General features: G+C 37.2%; 1 protein-coding gene across 3 annotated transcripts in view; it reads right to left on the reverse strand.

Moving 5' to 3' along the window:
• Positions 1-19,740, reverse strand: part of LOC118835676 (sodium channel protein type 9 subunit alpha) — a 101,897-nt gene that overhangs the window by 65,215 nt on the left and 16,942 nt on the right. For 2 of the 3 annotated variants that reach the window (XM_036742906.1, XM_036742907.1), the window contains exons 8-14: positions 18,797-18,938; positions 15,092-15,298; positions 12,372-12,659; positions 10,307-10,645; positions 7,562-7,694; positions 6,657-6,895; positions 1,320-1,493 (exon numbers count right to left, since the gene is read on the reverse strand). In XM_036742906.1, coding sequence (XP_036598801.1) covers positions 1,320-1,493; positions 6,657-6,895; positions 7,562-7,694; positions 10,307-10,645; positions 12,372-12,659; positions 15,092-15,298; positions 18,797-18,938 — 1,522 coding nt within the window. Of the gene's footprint in view, positions 1-1,319; positions 1,494-6,656; positions 6,896-7,561; positions 7,695-10,273; positions 10,646-12,371; positions 12,660-15,091; positions 15,299-18,796; positions 18,939-19,740 lie in introns of all 3 variants that reach the window. The other variant, XM_036742905.1, reaches the window with a different exon arrangement.

Genomic DNA, 19,740 nt, shown 5'->3' on the forward strand with positions numbered 1-19,740 from the left:
TAACCTATATCAAATTGCTTGGCTTCTCAATACGGGGCAGGGGAATGAGGGTGGGAAAGAATTTGGAACTCAAAATTAAAAAAAAAAAACTAATATTAAAATTGTTTTTACATGTTATCAAAAATAAGAGATTAAAAATAAGAAAATCAAGATCAATGTTAGCTTCTGTCATCAGCATGACTCATTGAAAATTTACCTAATATATGTAATTCCTCACTGATTCTCAATATCCATATTATAACACTATTTTCTACAAGATAGAAATCTAGTGCATTTAGGAATTTGGAATTTTATTTAAGGAATAATATCAACATTGTTTACCTCTATTCCCTTGCAAAACATCTTTTATAACATAGCCACAATATAGCATAGAAGATAAAATGACAAATTTGAGGTCAGAGATGCTTAGGTTCAGGTGCTATCTGTGAAACTAACTCTACAATCCAGCGCAAATAAGTCATTTAACCTTTCTGTGTCTTAGAAAACTCTAAGACTATGTAAGTTTTATTATATGACATGATCAGTGTTGAAGGGAGTTTCTACACTGATGAAATCATATGTCTTTAATATGTTGAGGTACTGATATAATATTCAATTTGGGGCAAATATCAACAGCTGTTTTTATAAATAACTGTATAAGTAATAAAATAATAGTTTTTTATGGTATGTAATGGCTATTTTAGGAGGTATTAGCTTCCCAACTGCTCCTAATACATATAATAATAAAGTCAAGCTAGAAATATTGTTTTTAATTTTTTTCTTTTTTTTTTGAGGGGAGAAGGCAGGTCAATTGGGGTTAAGTGACTTGCCCAAGGTCACACAGCTAGTAAGTGTGTCAAGTGTCTGAGGCAGGATTTGAATTCAGGTCCTCCTGACTCCAGGACTGCTGCTCTACTCACCTAGCTGCTCCTAGAAATACAAAAGTATTTGTCCATTTGGGGCACCCCCAACTTCTAACACTTACTGGATTCAGTGCTTGGCACATAGATTGCACTTAATAAATGCTTAGTGATTGATGAACTGCTGGGCAATATAACTTAATCCTTACCCCAACTTAAAAAAAAGTGTTACATGGCTCATTTCTATCCCAGGCACAAATATCAAATTGGAGGCTCTGGGTTTCTCTAGAACCTTAAGATTAACTTTGCATTTTCACTTTCAAATACATTATTCCTGAATTTCCTTCACTTTCCCCATATCTTGTAAGGTCATGTTCTTAGTTCACCTTAAAAAGCAACATTTTATTATGTAAAATAAAAGGCCAGGCAAATGCTACTTTACTTTATTCTTTCTCAAGCGTAGATCTAATCTGTACTTACCAATCTGAACGAACGGAGAACAGACAATCCTTCCACATTGGACAGGAAAAGCTCCACTAAGCTAAGGGTGACAATGACACTATCAAAAATGTTCCAGCCTACTTGGAAATACTCGTATGGATCCAGGGCAATGAGCTTTAAAACCATTTCTGCAGTGAAAATCCCAGTGAAGACCTAAAGGCAAACCAGTATGTTATTCCAGAACTAGCGGCATCCGTACATTCTTATGTTAATAAAAAGCAGGATTTATCTCTTGAGTAGACTTCACACAACTGGTGTACGCAAAGTGGCCGCATCATGTTAAGATTATGCTTTGAGGAAAAACAAAAACAAGAATCTTTACACTACAGATGGCCAAATCTTCTGTGGCAATTTAATGTTAACAAAGTATACACAGTGTTGCTGTGAATTAGGCAAAGTCTTTTTGGAAGATGACAGAAGGATCATAGCTCTTGAGCTGGAAAGGACCTCAGAGGCCACCCAGTTTGGCACTCCCATTTAACTGGTGTAGAAATGGAGGCCCAAGGACTTAAAGTGACTTACCTAAGATCACACAGGTGATAAGCACTAGAGGCAAGATTTGAATTTAGATCCTCTGACTGCAGATTTAGTGCTTTTTTCCAATGTATTACACTGCCTCCCTCTGAAAGTGACAAACCTTTGACACTATCTTATCTTCCAGTGTGAGTATCTCTAGTATTCCAAATAACAATTTTGGCTTCTAGGGTTATTTTTTTCTGCTCCTCCCACCTAATAATGGCTGCCAGCATGTCTTCATCACCAGCAGTCATCCTGGCCCCAGCCACAGTTCTGGGCAAGAACCCATTAATGGGCTGCCTGAGCCGCCGCCTCTTATTGGAATCAGGGCTGCTGGGGGCGGGGGGCTATGTGTACTGGACAGCCCAGCCGCCCCTGAAGCTTGGCTATGTCCCCAGCCCGGGTACCATTTTCCAGATGGTTGCTGGCATCAGTATCGCGTGTTGGAAGTTAGTCATACTGGTGGACCCTGTAGGAAAAGCCCACCCCACAGAATCAAAGAAGCAATGATGATAACAAAGTGATGATGACAAAATTGGCAGCTTCTACAGCAAAGCCACTCATTCCCATCAACTACTCAGCCACACCAATGGACTATCCACAACAGGGGGATAGAAAGAAAGAGACCCACAGATATTCTAGGACAGAGTGATCCTGCCTGAGATCTGTAGTTTCCTGCAGGAGAAGTAGATGAAACATGGTTTCCTATTTCTTTTTACCAAGGCCTGCCCCTCCCTTCACAATTGTGAATAAATTTCTCTGAGAACAAAAAAAAAGAACAATTCTGTGACAAATTGCTTATTAATAGATTAATTTGTAGAAGAGAGGAAAAAATCAAAGTAAGGCTACCAAATTCTGACAAAGAAGCCCACTGTAAGACATCATTAATTATGATTTTAATATAAAAAGTGGAAATGGTGGATAGAATGCCAGATTTAGATTTAAAAAAAAAGGCTTAGGGTCCAAGTCTTGCCTCTGATTCATGAATTTGGTGACCATGGGCAAATCACTTAAGCTGAGGTTGAGAAAAAAATTTATAAAGACACTTTTCTCAGGAACCTCATGATTGATATTTGGTAAATTTATTTTTTTTCTTGAATTATAACATTTATTTAAATCTTAGTAGGAAGAATAATTTTTCTAGCATACAAATGTAATCTTTAAAAATTGGTCACAAAAGCAGAAATAGCATGTAAATCATTACGAAAGAGCAGACATGGCATAATTATTTTATGTGAAAGTTACTTGGCTTCAAGACCCTTCCAAATAACTCAGTATCGTGTTAAATTGAACTCAATCGCATTTGGTAAATTTATGCCAACGACAAATCTGCTCTTTTTTTTTAATCAGCCCCAATGTTGAGTTATTGGGTTGTTTAGGTACTCAGAAAGGATGCACCTGAAGTCAGCTGGACTGGAAAGTGCCTTTCCCCAGGGTCAGAATGTCCATGCTTACTACCTGAGGGTGCAAGGTCAGTGAGAATACTAATGGAATTCTTTCTTTCCATGCCTCACCAGGAATCTGTGAAACCTGAGAACCAAGCTCTGTAGGTTTCACTTATTTTTTCTCTCAAACACTCAAATTTGAACTCTGGGTCTGGCTAGTGCTTTAAGCTTTTCTGTTAGCTACTTTTTACCTACTCAGCATTACCTCTGCATTTATTATTAATCTCTAATCTATTAATTTTTAATCCCTAGTATCCACTGTTACTATAATACTAAAAAGTTGGTTCATTCCCTCTAATCTCTTCCCATATCTCTTTCCATATGAACCTCGCCCTTTCTGGATTGTGCTCTAGTCCTATCAGATAGAGCTAGAGCTAGAGAGCTAGTGTGAACCTTCTTGAAATGAGACTGCTAAATTTTCAATGTGGGCATTTATACCTTGGAAATCAGCAAACACTACAGGACATGGTTTATTGCTTTGTTGATCATTTAGACTTAGGAAATTGATGGAAAAAAATTAATAATATAGATATAATTTAAAAGTGTACATATTTCCCCCAGAGGAAGTTATTAAACATTTACCAGAATAACCCTCACTACATCACCTTCCAAAGTATTGATTGGAACCCTTACTCTATACTAAAGAAATATGACTTTAGTCTCAAACTTTTCCTGAAATACTTTTACCTTACTGAATGAACTGAAGTGTGGCTTCTCCCAGAAGACAACCTAGAGAATGTTATTACGAATCCTTCAACCCATGAGACCAGGAGGAGAGCTGGGTATATACTTTTCTCCCTCTGCTGCCATCAGATAGAAATATGGTTTTCTCATTTAAAAATTACACAATCTAATCATACTACCTTCTACCAATTCTTATTGTCACATACCATCCAAGATCTTCTCAGAGAATAGCTTTCCTCACTGACTTGAGCATCTCTATCAGCCTTCTTTTCCTTTTGAACTCATTCCCTACAATAATCTTCAACAATTTTTAATATTAATGCTTATCAGCCTTCTAATTGAGAAGTAACATGGCACAGCAGATAGAGGGCTAGCTTTGCAGTCAAGGAGACCTAGATTCAAATCCTGCCTCTGAAACACATTAGCTGTGTGACTATAAGCAATCCACTTGCCTAGCCAGTGGACATGGGCCAGTCTCTAAGACCATATATTCGAAATATGTTGTCATTCAACATTGTTGGAGGAGGAGACTTCCACACTGAGAGTTGCGTACAATGATGATATCACCTGTATGGACTGTCTGTTCCCCTTGATCTGTCTTTTACCACAAATCCTTCTAAGACTCTGACTTTAGATTTTCCCAAGAACAATCTTCATCTCCATCCCCTTTAGTCAAACATAAACATGGTATACTTTAGGCTTCACTATGTGTTGAGATACCACTATCTCCAAGATCCTTCACTATGAAATTCTATTGTTTGACCACAACCTCTTGACTTTCTACTCATTCCACTGAATCTACTCTTCAACATTACTGGGCCCATCAGTGTCTTTCCTCCTCCCTACATTCCTACTTCGCTTCCTTCCCTAACCATTCATGACCCAATTCAATTCAGATAATTACTTGCCCCTTTGAACTTCTGCCAATTCCACTTTGGTAATCCTCAACTACGAAAATTCCCCAGAATCTGACTTCTTATTTCCACTCAGGCCACAAAACATAACTGTGCTGTTATTGTCTCTTATAAATACATGCTGTATAAATTCAGTTGAATCTTCGCTCTTGCTTTGTAGTCACTTTCTTCAATATTTGACTCCCAATCACATTCCCTAGGGATTGTTCTAAATCTTCTCATCTCTCAAGGTCTCAATCGCAACTCCATATTACATAATCACAGCAGATGACCTTCCCTTATAAATTTATGTGTACATTAGCCTGATGTAAATTCCTTCTCCAATCTCCTTGTGTATCTCAAAATTCTGTGTCTTCACCCATCTTTTTCCTTCCTGTATCAGAGGAGAATGTGTTCTTCTCACTACCAAGAAAATCTCTTCTGCCTTTGGCTTCCATTCTATTCTTCTTCATGATCTTTTTATTCTATCCCTCATCATCTCTCTCCTATGCATCTTCATACTCTTCCTCTCTCATGACTTCTTCCATCTGCATAGTATAAAACCAAATTCAGGTCTCCCCTACTCTCAAGACAAACTAAATAACACAAAGGGTCTCTGGCCATATCCAATGCATTTCCTCATCCTCAACACCTCACAAGATGGATTTTGCTCTTTAAAACATAACTGAAACCACTCTTTCAGAAGTCACCAATGATCTCTTAAGAGCCAAATTCAACTATCCTTTTAGTCTTCACCCTTCTTGGTGTGTTTGTAGTATTTTGTCCATATTGAACACCTCCTCTTTTTAAAAGGGCCTTCTTTTTGCTTCTGAAATACTCTTCTGGGTTATTCCTCCCATTCCCTGAATGTTCCTTTTGAATCTTTTTTTTCACTTGATCCTTCCCTTCTTCCATCCCTTTAATAGAAGTCCTCCCCATAGTTTTGCCCAGTCCTCTCTTATATCTATATTCTCTCCCTTGATTATTTTATCTGCTCCCTCTTCCAGTCCTGCTGCCTTCCAATATATATTCCACAAAGCTCCCAGATTAAACTTCCTCATTGACAGATCTAATAGTATCCTTCCTCTGTTCAAAACACTCCAGTGACTTCCATCCTATTGCCCACTGAATAAAACCTGGGCCACTTAGCCTGATATTCTAGGCTTTCCACAATTTGACTTTGCATTCTTGTTTTGTCTTACTTTTTTCCTGCCTCATACTATATCCTCAGAGTGATCCATCAACCACCTCAGAATGTTCCTCAAGCTTGTGCTGCCAAAGATGTGATTTGGAACTGAATAGAGTATTCCAGATTTAGTCTGAATGGAGCAGAAAACTACAGAAGTACCATTTCACATTAGACAGTACAATTCTATTAATTCATTAATCAGTGTTAAGGAATACAATTTTTAATTTAAAAAAAAAAAGACCAAAATTTGATGGCATTGCCTTCAATATTTAGAGATAAATCTTTGTAACGATGTCAGTTCAAAATTTTGTTAGTAAGTGACCAAACATCCTCAATCAAAAGACTAGACTCCAAATCTGTCTCAGTGTTGGTGGTTATGAATACAGCCCAATACTGATGCTCAACAAATTTAAACAATTACTAATAGATGCAAAAAACATCGGAAGAACACATAGGGCTATGAATGATGGATACATTAAGCAAAGTATTTGCAATACTTATACGGTAGATCTATGTGAAATAAAACTAAGAGTGATGATCAGAATGAAAACTGTAGTTAAGTGACATATGCACATTGGGAAAGACTTACCAGGTTTCCCACATAAAGCACATTTTTAAATCCTTCAGTCATTGGGTGATGTTCCATGGCCATGAACAGTGTATTTAAAACTATGCAAATAGTAATGGCAAGGTCAATAAATGGATCCATCACAATTAAGTGGACAAACTTTTTGAACTTCAGCCAATGTGGTGAGCAATTCCAGATGAGAAAAGTATTAGCAAACTTATACCACCAAGGTGGACATTTCTGTCTGGATTCTTCAAGCTCTGGAGGGAAAGAATGTGATAAATAAAATCAGATGTTTGATTATTTTGCACTTTCATTATTCAGCTCCTATATTCTGAAAGAAATTTGAAACCAAGTTCTGATTTAGAATTTGCAGACCAAATAGTCCTGTGCCAATTAAAGTATAGTGTTATGCCATAAAGGCCCATGTATCATATTTTTTCCCTAATCGGATATAAATATGTAAATAAGACAAACCAAAAACAGAAAACAAAATACAGGTGCATCTACCTCAGGAAAATACCAATCCACGATAATAGACATGGGAATTAAGAATTCTTTCGGTGGGAAATACTCAAATACATAGAAAGCTACAGTCTTTAGCCAAGAAAACTTTTATTTTTATATCCAACCCATGGATTGGGTTAGAATCACATATGAATCACAGAATAAAAGCGTTAGAAAGAATCCTGGGAAGTTGCTTGGTTCAGATTTGAACACTCCCATCTTATAATTTTAATTTATAGATAAAAAAGATGATTCTATTTTGGTGTTCCCTCCTAGTGTTTGAATACCACATTTTCATAGAATTCTTCCTCTTATTATAGTCTTCCCTAATACTTTATGCTGCTGTTAGAGCTGGTTTTGATTTATTTAAAAACAGAGAAAAATGCCTGATAACTTTGAAGGTGAATATGACCACATACCTTCCATTGTGTTTGTTATTATGCTGGCTATGCTCAGTGCTCTCTGTCTGACAGTGGGGTCATCCAACAAATCCAAAGAAATGTGGTAAGAGCTTGATCGTCTTTTATTTGGGTCTATTTTAGTTGTCCCACCCTGCAAAGAAATCTGAAGAATTAGCGCCTCATCTCTAACTGCTTACTAACTCTAAAATAAATGACAGGTCCTGCTAATCTGGTTTAATCTAATTTGCCTCACTATCCCCATCTTCCTATATCTCCAGTGGTTTTAAATAATTTTGTTTGGAAGGATTACAGATTTTTTCAAAAGAAAAATAGCTAAAAGGTGCACGTTTATTTTTGTTTGTTGGTTTGTTTTACAGAGAGATGGGGGACAGGGACAGTGAAGTCTTAGGCAGTCCCTGGTGATTTTTAAGTATTTTCTCTCATTGAATTAACAGAATCAATGGAGTTCTCTCACAAAGGCTATTGTAACTTTTTGATCTATCTCTTGGAAGGGCTGTTTGAGCAGTAATATAGTTAAGCCTGAATCTTAGAATCCATCCTTGCAGGCAAGAAAGCAGTCATCTAAAGATATACAATGCACTTCAATTATATGTGTCACACATGTAAAGAGTCAAGTAAGCCCATTCAGGCTTACTTACGTATCCAAGCGACTGAACAGTCAGGGGAATTTCAGATTGTGGTTCTACAAATTTAACTACAGGGTTATAGTGAGGAACTTTATCAGAGACCTCTATATTTACATAATCCTTCAGCTAAACTTTCTAAAATTGTAGAATTTAGTGGTAATAAAGGTTTCAAATAATCTCCTTGTGTTAATACAGATTTTCTTCTATCCAGATCATGATTCAAGCATAAAGGTTATGTTCTTTTCTCATGCACTTTCAGAGCTAAGCGGTCTACCATGCCAGACTTTTCTTACTCATTGTATTCTTTATATGAGCCACAGAATATCTTCCTCTTGATTTTTCCTTTTACAATAACATTATAGGACTTATTTTTTTTCATAAAATAAAGATTTACAAGGAAAATAATTTGTAATTCATTTATAACAAAAACATAAGCTTATACAATTATAAGTAAGACTAATTTTATGTTTTAGAAGTTGTTCCCATACTAATAAGCCAAAAATAAAAAAATACAACAAACTGAAAAAGTCTGACATTGGATACTTAAAAATAATGGGATAGAGCTACCATGAGCCATACCATGCAAGCATGCAGGGCATACTCCACCTAAAATATACTCATAAACCCATGGTGTTATTTTTAAGGTCAAATGAATCAATGCTTAGTTGATTCATTTTATTAATAGTGTTAAAGTTTAAAAGCAACCACAAGGAAAGTATATTATTTTGATCATGGCATACTAACATTTTCTCTTAAATTGATAAAAATATATAATAAGCCACTTAAACACATGCATATTGCAATCTAGTAACCCACATAGTGACAAATAAAATCATTGGATATATTTGGGCTTCCTTGGGTTTAGTCTTGCTGGGAATATAACACCATCTACTAACATGCAGCATAAATGCAAGTAAGAAGCAAACAAAGTTTTGCTTTCTTGAACAAAGTTACTACTGATATTTAATGACGTACTATATAGCTCTCAGAACTATAGAGCACTATAGTTAATTATTTCACTCTTGAGTTTTCTCAATAAGAAAACCCTAGAGGAAAATGCTTATATTTTATTTTTAGGGGGAATAATGCATTATATCATGCACTAGAATGTTTCTAGGGAAGGAAATTTCTTCCTAGAGGGAGATTCTAATGCAATCATATTCTTAGTTATAAGTGGTGGAAACCAGACATGAAATAAAGACATTGGGAAGCTGGGAAATGATTTAAATTCCTTTTTCAAAGTTGAAAGTTATTTGAGTGGCTATTTTCCAATGGCAATAGCATTTGATGTTCTTCAACAGTAATAGTAGCTCACATTTTGATACCACTATAAGGTTTGTATAGTGCTTTCCTTATAAAAAAAAATTGTGAGGTCATAGAACATGATTGTCCCCACTTGACAGCCATAGAAAGAGATTTTGACAAGTTAAATGATTTGCTCATAGTCAAACAGTTAGTGTCAGAGCCATGATTTAAACCTAGATCTTCTAACTAAATTCAGTGAACTTTCTCCATGTGCTAAGAATGCACTTTTATATTATCATGAAGCAGCACAATTATAAATTTTAAGTATCAAAAGAGGTAAAATGGTGTAATAGTTAACATAGAAGTCAAGAAGACATAGGTTCAAGTTCTACCTCTGACAGATGCTAGCTGTGTGATTGTGGACAAATCACTTAACTTTTCAGTGCTCCCATGCAACTCTAAGATTATACCTAACAAACTGTTGATCTGTATCATTAAAGGAGTTTTCACACTGGAAGGTCCCTGTACTGATGAAACCACAAGTCCAACTCTCTACCCTCCCTCCCTCATCATTAAATTGCTATTTAGACATTTGATATGTATTTAGTTTTATCTGGTATTTATATCATTCTATTTTACAAGTATGCTGAATTGTATACTTCAAGAACTATGGGGCTTAGTGAAAGACTGAGGGCTAATGGCTTTTTTAAAATAAAGGCATTGCAAGATCCTGGGATTGTGCAGAGCAGTGATTCTCAAGAAGGCCCAATCAGCAGAGTAATCAGTTGATGCAACAGTAATTGGCCTGTCATGCCTGGAATATTCAAAACTTTCTTACACTGTCATCAGAAGTTGCCTTATCTATTATCACCTCTGGCAAAAGCTGTCCATTAGGCAGCATGAGGGCTGTAGGACCATCAACCAGGGACACCACACCATTGCAATCCACGGCACTGTGCATCTTGCCATTCACCGGAAGCATCCGAGGAGACCTACTGGCTTGGCTGATGTTACTACTCCGCCGTTCTCTATGCCTGTTTGGCACGAACAGAGAGCCTCTTCTGCTTTCATTGTCTCCAAAAATACTGTGCTCATCATCGGCAAAATCAGTCTCTGATCCGATATCCCTTCCTCGACCCCTGAAGCTAAAAAGACTTGTTCTACTGCTTCGTCTCGCAGAAAGCAAGGAGCCACGGATGCTAAGGGGGGACTGAAAGACAAGCAAATATCAGCAAATATTTCTGAAGTTCTTAAAATTATACACCCACATAATATGTGTATATATGTATATACACACACATAATTTTTTATCACTAAAATTGTTCATCCAAAGAACGCATCCTTGTTCACTGAATTAGGAAAAAAAGAAAGATCCAAAATCAGAAATCTTTTAGGAAATAACTCTTGTAAATGAATGATTAGAGTTCACAGTATCATAAATTTATAGTTTGAAGAGAGTTCAGAGATCATTTGGTCCAGTCTCTACCTTTTGCAGATGACACACCAACCTAAATTACTTACTCATGCCACATGCAGTTAAGTGGCAGATTCCCGATTTAAACTCAAGTTCTCTGCCTTCAGATCTCAGGTTCCTCTCAATATTACATGGTCTCTGAGTTTCAAAAACAATTCTTGTAAACTCAGCTCCATGAAGTTTTTCCTGATCAGCTCAGTTCAAAGCAGTCCTTCCATCTTCTGTAGTAGAAACGAAGTGTCCATACCACTCATTTTGTAATTATGTATTGCCTTGTTAAACTTATTCTTTCTACCAGACTTCCCTCAAGTTAATGTATTTTTCTCCTACTCATCTGGATTGTGTGCTCCTTGTGGGTGTGTGTGTGTGTGTGTGTGTGTGTGTGTGTGAGAGAGAGAGAGAGAGAGAGAGAGAGAGAGAGAGAGAGAAAGAAAAGGAGGGCGAGGGAGGGAAGTAGGAAAGGAGGGAGAGAGATGGAGAAAGGGAGGGAAGAAGGGAGGGAGTGAGAGATGGGGGGAGGTAGGGGGAAAGGAGAGGGGGAGAGGGAGAGAGAGAGAGAGCGAGAGAGAGAGAGAGAGAGAAAGGAGAGAAAAAGAGAGAGGGGTACCACTATTTTTCTAGTCATTCAGGTTGGAAACCTCAGTTATCTTTGACTTTTCCCTATCTCTAACCTTCCACAGCCAATCAGCTGCCTAATTATTTCAATTCTTCTTCCACAATTTTTTTCATATGCATCTTCTTCTTTTTAGAGAATCACACTGCCATCATCTTAGTTCAGGTTCATATCATCTCTGACCTGAACTGCAGCAGTAGTTTTCTACCTTGTATTTTTGCTTCCAGTCTATTCCTTCCTCATTATGTCCTTTGTACATTTCCCCAAATCACTTTCCTAATGAACAGATCTATGTCATTCCCCTCCTCAAAAATCTATCAGTGACGCCCTATCACATACAGGATAACAAGTAAACTCATTAATCTGGCATGTAAGGCTCTCTGCAGTCTGATACCAACTTGCCTTTACAGCCTAATTCTCATTATTCCTCTTCACATATTTTATATTCCAGTCAAGCCAGATAAGTAGCTGGTCCCTGACCTGGACTTGACAGCCTGACAGTTGGTGCAAGTCATGCCCTGTGTCTAACATCCACCGCACTCTTGTCTCTACCTGTTTAGATTCTTCAAGGCTCATCTCAGCTCAGAACTGATCACCTCAATGAACCCTTTTCTTATGATACCAGGTGCAAGTATTCTGTTCCTTCTCCATTTTTTTCCAGAATACTTTGCTTAAATTTTCTATTTATTCCCGGATATTTATCTGCCTACATGGTGCACCAACAATGGTAGAATGTAAGGTGGTTGAAAGTGCAGACTGTCATTTCTGATCTTCGTATTTCTAACGCCCACTGTAGGCATGTAATAAAATATCTGTCGATCAGTGAATGAATGTTTAAGTAGGTGGTACCTGATTGGGAGAAGACATCCTCTTTTCTCGAGATCGTCTATGTCCGTCAACACCAAGATGGAAACTTTTCTTCCTGATGCTCTCATCTGATTCAGATTTGGATACTTTTTCGTTGTCTCTCTTTTCCTCCCCGTTGGCCTGTTTCTTCTGATTCTTTTTCTTCCTTCGGTTGCGCCTTTCTTTAGCACTCTTTGAACTCAGTTTGGATGTTTCAGAAGAACTTTCTGAAAGTTCCATAACTTTGCCTCCACCAAGACTTGTATACTCATCTGCCGCTGCTACTATTGCCTGTGCGGTCAAGAGGGGATTAAATAGAGTTAGAAGCCAAACCAAGAAATTTTCAAAAAGTCAGTAATAATAATAATAGCTAGCTTTTATATAGCACTTTAAGGGTTATGAAGCACTTTACAAATGTTCTTTTATCCTGACAACCACCCTGAGACACAAGTGCTACTGTTATGTCCATTTTTACAGATGAGGAAACTGAGACAGACAGCAATTAAGCGACTTACCCAGGGTCACACGGCTAATATGTTTCTGGGGTGGAATCTGAACTCAGGTCTTCCTGACTCCTGGTCCAGTGCTCTGTCCACTATGCCATTTACCTGCCTGACGTTTGTATGGTGCTTTAACATCTATAAATTACATAACACCTCATCTGATCCTCACCCCCCTTCGCTAACACACTTATGAGGTAGATACTACAGGTCTTATCTTCCCATTTTACAAAAAGGAAACTGAGGCTTTAGAGGGATGAAGCGATTTTCCCAATGTCGCACAGCTCATGAATATCAGAGGCAGAATCAGAACTCAGGTCTTATTTCATGTTTAGCGATCTCTATGCTATACGTGTGCCAGCTCCATACCATAAGGGTGTTATTCTCTCTCACAGAATCATAGATACAGAGGTAGATAGGACGACAGGGGCCGTCCACTCTTATCACTTCACTTTATGGAAGAGGCGACTGAGGCCAGGGAGGCTAAATAACTTGCCCAAAGTCATGTAGGTCATAAGTGCCAGAGACAGGATTTGAACCCAGATCCTCTCACTCTACAGCCATTGATCTTTCCGCTGTATCATGTTTCTTTCCTCAGGTCTTCAACTCTTCATGGATTTTTTTATTTCATTGTCGTGAAATAAAAAAAAAAATCTTCCCACGATTTAGTGGATGTCTCTGAGAGTTTCAAGTGGACCAAAGACTCATCACCCCACAGCCAAAGAGATAATTATCCTTGCTTCCGGTTTTAGCTAGACTCGTACCTCAGCATCATTCAAGAGATGTGGGACTTACTAGAGGTTGGGCTCTCATCAGCTGGAATCCAGTGTTCTTTTGGTGCCAAACTGAGGCGCTAGAACAGGATTTTAGTGGGAATTTGTTTATAACGTGGACTACAATCACACTTGTGTTGTATAAATGATACGCTGCAGCCTGTTTTCTGAACTAGTATGATGCAACTGAGTGCTTAATAGTTTATTACTTGTATAATTGTCTTGAATCACATTTGTAGGATAGATAAAACTTTTTTCTAGTTAATAACGATATATTCATTAAGTACATCAATTCAATTCAATTAATATTCAATTCAAATAATATTTTCTAGTACACATAATGAGGTCTAGGCTTCAAGAAAAATAAAATAATATAGAATATAAAGTCTGGAATTAACTGATAATAGAAATTCATGACTGCAGATCAAGGTGAGATTAAGGAAGTCTTAGAACTTTTAATTAGCAATACTATAAGGCTGCAGAAAAATTCCCACTACATCTACCATGTTTGGGAAGTTTAAGTTCCAACGCCTAGAAGGCAGGAAGTACCCTGACAATTAGTTTAGTCAATCAATCAATTAACCAATAAACATTTATTAAGTAGTCTATTACAAATAATATTAATTAATTTTAGCATAAAATATGATAATACAATTAACAAATAATAAAAATAATAAGCAGAAGTACCCACTGCATGCTAGGTTCTGTGATATGAACTTGTCATATAAAGAAAGGAAAGACAGTGCCTGCCATTGAGAACCTTACAACCAATGTGCAAACAAATATGTATAAACAAGCTATATACAAGACAAATTAGAAATAACAGAGAAAAGGCCCTAGAATTAAGGGGGACTGAGAAAGGCTTCCTTTTAGCTGAGACTTGAAGGAAGCCAGGGAAGGTAGAGGTGAAGGGGGAAAGAGTAAGTGAACATACCTGGAGTCAGGAGATAAAGTTTCATGTTAGAGGCATCACAAGGAAGCCAATCTCACTGGCAGTGGATTAGTAGGGGCTGGTGTCAATGGAGGGGAGGCTTATAATAAGTAAAAAGACTGGGGGGAGGGGCAGGTCATGAAGGGCTTTGAATGTCAAGCAGAAGTTTTTACATTTGACCCCAAAGATAACAGGGAGCCAGTGCATTTTAGTGAACAGGGTAGGGGTGGGGAAGAACACAGTCAGACCTGGATCTAGGATGAGCACTTCGACAGCTCAATAGAGAATGGAATGAAGCAAAGTAGACTAATCAGGGTAGCTGGAAACTGGGAATAGGCAATTCTTTCTCTAAAACATCCTGTTTTCTTCAAATTGTGCTTCAATCACAGTGAGTTACAATTCAATTTAGGAGAAGGAAGCCATTAGAAAAACCTTCTTTGGGAGTCAGGGAATAGGAGTTCTGGAAGTAACTTAAAGAATTCTATTTCTATGAAGCTTTTAAAGTTAGATTTATGCTACCTCTGCCTCCTCTTGTTCTTTTTTTAGCCGCTCCAACATTTGCTGAAATTCCAGCTCTTTTTGCCGAGCTTCTTCGATGGTGGCTTGGTTCTGTTCTTCATAGGCCATGGCGACTACAGCCAAGATCAAGTTTATCAGATAAAATGAGCCCAAAAAAATCACCACGACAAAAAATATCATGTAAGTCTTCCCAGCAGCACGTAAGGTCTGGAGGAGTGGAAAAAAAAACAAAACATAGTTGTACTATTTAGGTTCAATTTATAATTCATTTACAATTCATGCATTACACACCCACCATGTATAAGGCCTTAGGGAGGCAAACACAAAAATGAGGCAGGATCTGTCCTCAAGGAGATTATGCTCTACTAAGCAGACAACCTAACGCAGCAAAGTTTTGTTAGCAAAGTCATTTTTAACCATAAGAGGAAGAAAATCAATGCATATAACACAAGCAATTTAATATGTCAATATGTTATAATTTCATGTTAGGTGCTTTTCCAGGAATAAATTATCTCAATGAAAAACTACTAGTACTAAAACAAACATGTGTATAGCACAAACATGTGCCTACCTCTCATATAAATACTGTATTCAGGCATAACTCTAGATCTCTAGGTTCTCTAGGCTAGAGAAAGGTAGTCAAAGTCACAGTAGGCTCCCCAAACTCCACAGTGTGAGTGAAGAAGGAAACAGATTAAAATGTACTTGGTAACCATTTTACAGGCAGGTACATGACTCAGTGGATAGAGTGCTGGGCCTGGAGTCAGGAAGACTTATGTTTTCAAGATCAAATCCAGCCTCAGACATTTACTAGCTGTGTGACCGTCACTTCACCCAGTTTGCCTCAGTTTCCTCATCTGTTTAGAGAAGGAGAGGCCAAACCACTCTGGTATCTTTGCTAAGAAAATCCCAAATTGGGTCATGAGAAGTTAGACATGACTAAAAAACGACTGAACAAAAATTTTACAAAAACAGCTTAACAGGCAGGTAACTGGGTAGAATTGGGGAAAAGAAGCCATGGAAGTATCTAAAAGGTGGTATGTGGCTATTGGTGATTCATACTATTTAAAAAACTAAATGGTTTTTAAAAAACAGGGCACACAAATAGGGGAGGGGGATAAATAAACAACATTAAACCCAGTGATGAGGTGTTTGTTTTGTCCCATCTCTGCTATGGAAAAATCTTCTTAATTTTATTTGCTGATGATTTTCTCTTTGTTTTCTCCCCACTCCCCAATACACATACACATTCAGAAACATCCTTCTATTCTGTAACTTGGTTTTTAAACCTCTGTGCACCTAATAATTAGTACTATAGAGTTAACTTTAGTAGCCTATTTGTCAGGGAAAAAAAACATTTTTACACTAACATTGAATTAACATTCAATTCCTAATAATTACTTTATAGATAACATTAAATTACTACAGAAATATATTAAGCATTACAAAAAACACAGCATGGCATAATGGATAGAGGTTGGGCTTTGGAGTTGGGAAAACCTGAGTTCATTTATAGCACCTAATACATACACTACCTGTGTGACCCTAACCCGGACACTTAACCCTACCTCAGTAGTTAATCTCTCAGTAACCCAAGTAATGTTTAAGACTGGACTTTAAAAAGAAGTTACCAATGTTTATAGGTATAGAAAATTCCTCACTAGGAACTCCCTACACAGATGATGTCATAGGTGCAGCAAAAACACCAAAAACAAATTTATACTATTCTGATTTATACATTTTTCCTGTACCCTACAAAGTTTAATTTATTAGAAATATACAAACATGAAGGAGATAATAGTAGTGACTAATTAATACTTTGATGTTATTTAGGTCTCTGGCTAACGTATCAGATATGCAGTGAATCCAAAATGTCAGAATGTTTTTGTTTACCATTTTTACTAAAACATTTCCAAATCTGAATTAGCTGGCATTTTTTTAAATACATAAAATATTACATAATAAACTAGGATGTCCGAGCAAGTAAACTATTTCCTAGAAATTCAGTTACATAAATGTGGGAAGTTATAAGAACTCTTTCTGGTCACTAAACTAAAATGAGAAGTACCAATTTACTAATTATCCATGTGACAATAATGTACATAATGGTATACAGTGAATAAGACTTCCTAGTTTCCTCACTCTACTGACAAATTCAATTGGGGCCATTATTAGGAGGGTCTGAATCTATCCTGAGTGAATCTGAGAATCCTGGACAGAATCTAACCTCTGGTGTCTTGGTGCTTACAGAACTGAATGTCCAAATATTAGAGATCTAGACTTTTCATATAAGGGGAGGGTGTCATTCACTCAATATTTAGTAACTTACTTGGATTGTATTAAGAAGGAGATGATTAAAGACTTATATGAACTGATGCTGAGTGAAGACAGCAGAACCAGGAGAACATGGTACACAGTAACAGCCACAGTGTGTGATGACTGACTGATAGACTTAGCTCTTCTCAGCAATGCAAGGTTCTGAGAATTCCAAAAGACTCATGATGGAAAATGCTATCTACATCCAGAGAAAGAAATCTGGAGTTTGAATGCAATGGAAGCATACTATTTGCTCTCCTTGTCTTTTGTGGTTTTGTTTTGTTTTTTCATTCTCGCTATTCCTCCCATTAGTTCTAATTCTTCTTTACATCACGATTAATGTGAAAATATGCTTATTATAAATGTATAAGTGCAGCCTATATCAGATGGCACGCTGTCTAGGGGAGGGTGGAGGAGGAAATTTAAAACTCAGAATCTTATGGAAGTGAATGTTGAAAACTAAAAATAAATAAATTAATTATAAAAATAAGGAAATTCCTTAAAACCAATATAATAACAATAAAAATAAATTTAACTTCCTTTCGCTGTGCATTACAGTAGATTTTTTCAACGGCTTGTCATGTTATCTTCTGTTCCTTCACTTTGTTATAAGTTAAAACTGGAATTACCACTGATGGTGAAACTCAGAACTATAACTAGCGTGAAGCTAACTAAAGCTTCCCATCAGTTATTACTGATCTTGGTTCTGATGCAACTGTTTTGGATAAGGAATAGGAGTGGATGATTTTTATTTTCCTTACCATTTTACACAACATCAGCCTTCATTTTAAAAGTGCTCTGGGGTGGGGGGGGGGGAACTCTATTTACTAATAATGACGAGAGCTAGCATTTAAATAGCACTTTAAGGTTTACAAACACTTTACAACATTATCTTGGAGGTGGGTGCTATGATTACACCCATTTTATAGATGAAGAAACTGAGACTGTGATCCAATAGATAATAAGTGCCTGAGGCAGGATTTGAACTGGGGTCCTCCTGCTGTACTCTATCCCCTGTACTACCGAGCTGCCTAAGTGACACAGTAGTTATTCCATTTCTCAAATTCCATTCCTAATAAGTTTCCAACTATGTTATGCTAAGGTAAGAGAAAATTAAGATTTTGAAGGACTTGAAAATCACAAAATTCTCAAAAGAGGTAAGAAGCAGATCCCTTTTTCTAAGAATTAGGGCTTAGAAAAAAGCTCTTTATTCAGCTCATCAGTATTGAAAATAAAACCAGCCTAATTGTAATGAGATATTATTAAGAGTGTAAATTCTGCCTTAAAATTTCATAAAGTACCTTCCTTAAGAATTCAATCAGGGGAACCAGTTCCCTCTCCCTTTTATGTCATTCACAAAATACAATGTTTGCTTTACCAGGCTCTTACCTGTTGGTAAAGATTTTCCCAGAAGTCTTGAGTCATTAATCGAAATAAGGCCAAGAAGGCCCAGCTGAAAGTGTCAAAGCTTGTGTAGCCATAGTCTGGATTGGAACAGGCTTTCACACACATATATCCTTCTGGACACTGGCTACATGTGAAAAAAAGAGGTATTAAATTTTAGACTGTCTTCAGAATATGTTCAGGGAACAGGTAATGAATACCCCAGAATTAGGATACAAATGCAAAATCTCTATCCGAAGCTGGAAATCTGCTAACAGCTACATAGAAATTAAATAAATATGCCTCTACCCAAAGCAGAACCCTAACAGCAAAAGACTCAGAGTGAATTAGAGATGAGAGTGATCTATGCCTCATAGAGATGTTCAAGTAACCCATTTCCCTCATGAAGGTTCTTGTCAAGCCTTTAAAATTTCTTGAAGGTTAGGCCAGCTGTCTCCAGCATAAGCTGGGAAAGGATTCAAGTATAGGCCTGATACCAGACTTAATGTACTGAAGTGCATTAAATTTTTATTAAGCTGTCCTGGACTACCATAGGTTCAAGTGCTGAGGCACCCGATAGAAAGGCAATTCAACAAACTGATTATGTGCATTCTATGTGTATTACACTGTACAATGTATATAAGAAGATGGAAAAAGCATAAAACCATGGTCTCTATTCGTAAATGCCATTAACCCAAAGCCATGCTTTCCATTTGTTTAGAGTAAGCATAGCTTTATGGCAGTCAGGCCCACAGAAGCAATCCTTAAATCAGGGCCAGGAAGTGGGAAGAATAATTATAATTATCCTAGACACCCTCCCATTTCTTTCAAGGAGAGTCTGAAACCACATCACTACCTTTCAGAGTATGCTCTGACAACAGGATTCTGCCCTACTTTCTCAGCCCTCCAAGTAAAGGGCAGAAAAAAAATATAACAATAAATTAAGGGAG

This window comes from Trichosurus vulpecula, chromosome 2 (genome assembly GCF_011100635.1).
Source record: "Trichosurus vulpecula isolate mTriVul1 chromosome 2, mTriVul1.pri, whole genome shotgun sequence".
NCBI lineage: Eukaryota > Metazoa > Chordata > Mammalia > Diprotodontia > Phalangeridae > Trichosurus > Trichosurus vulpecula.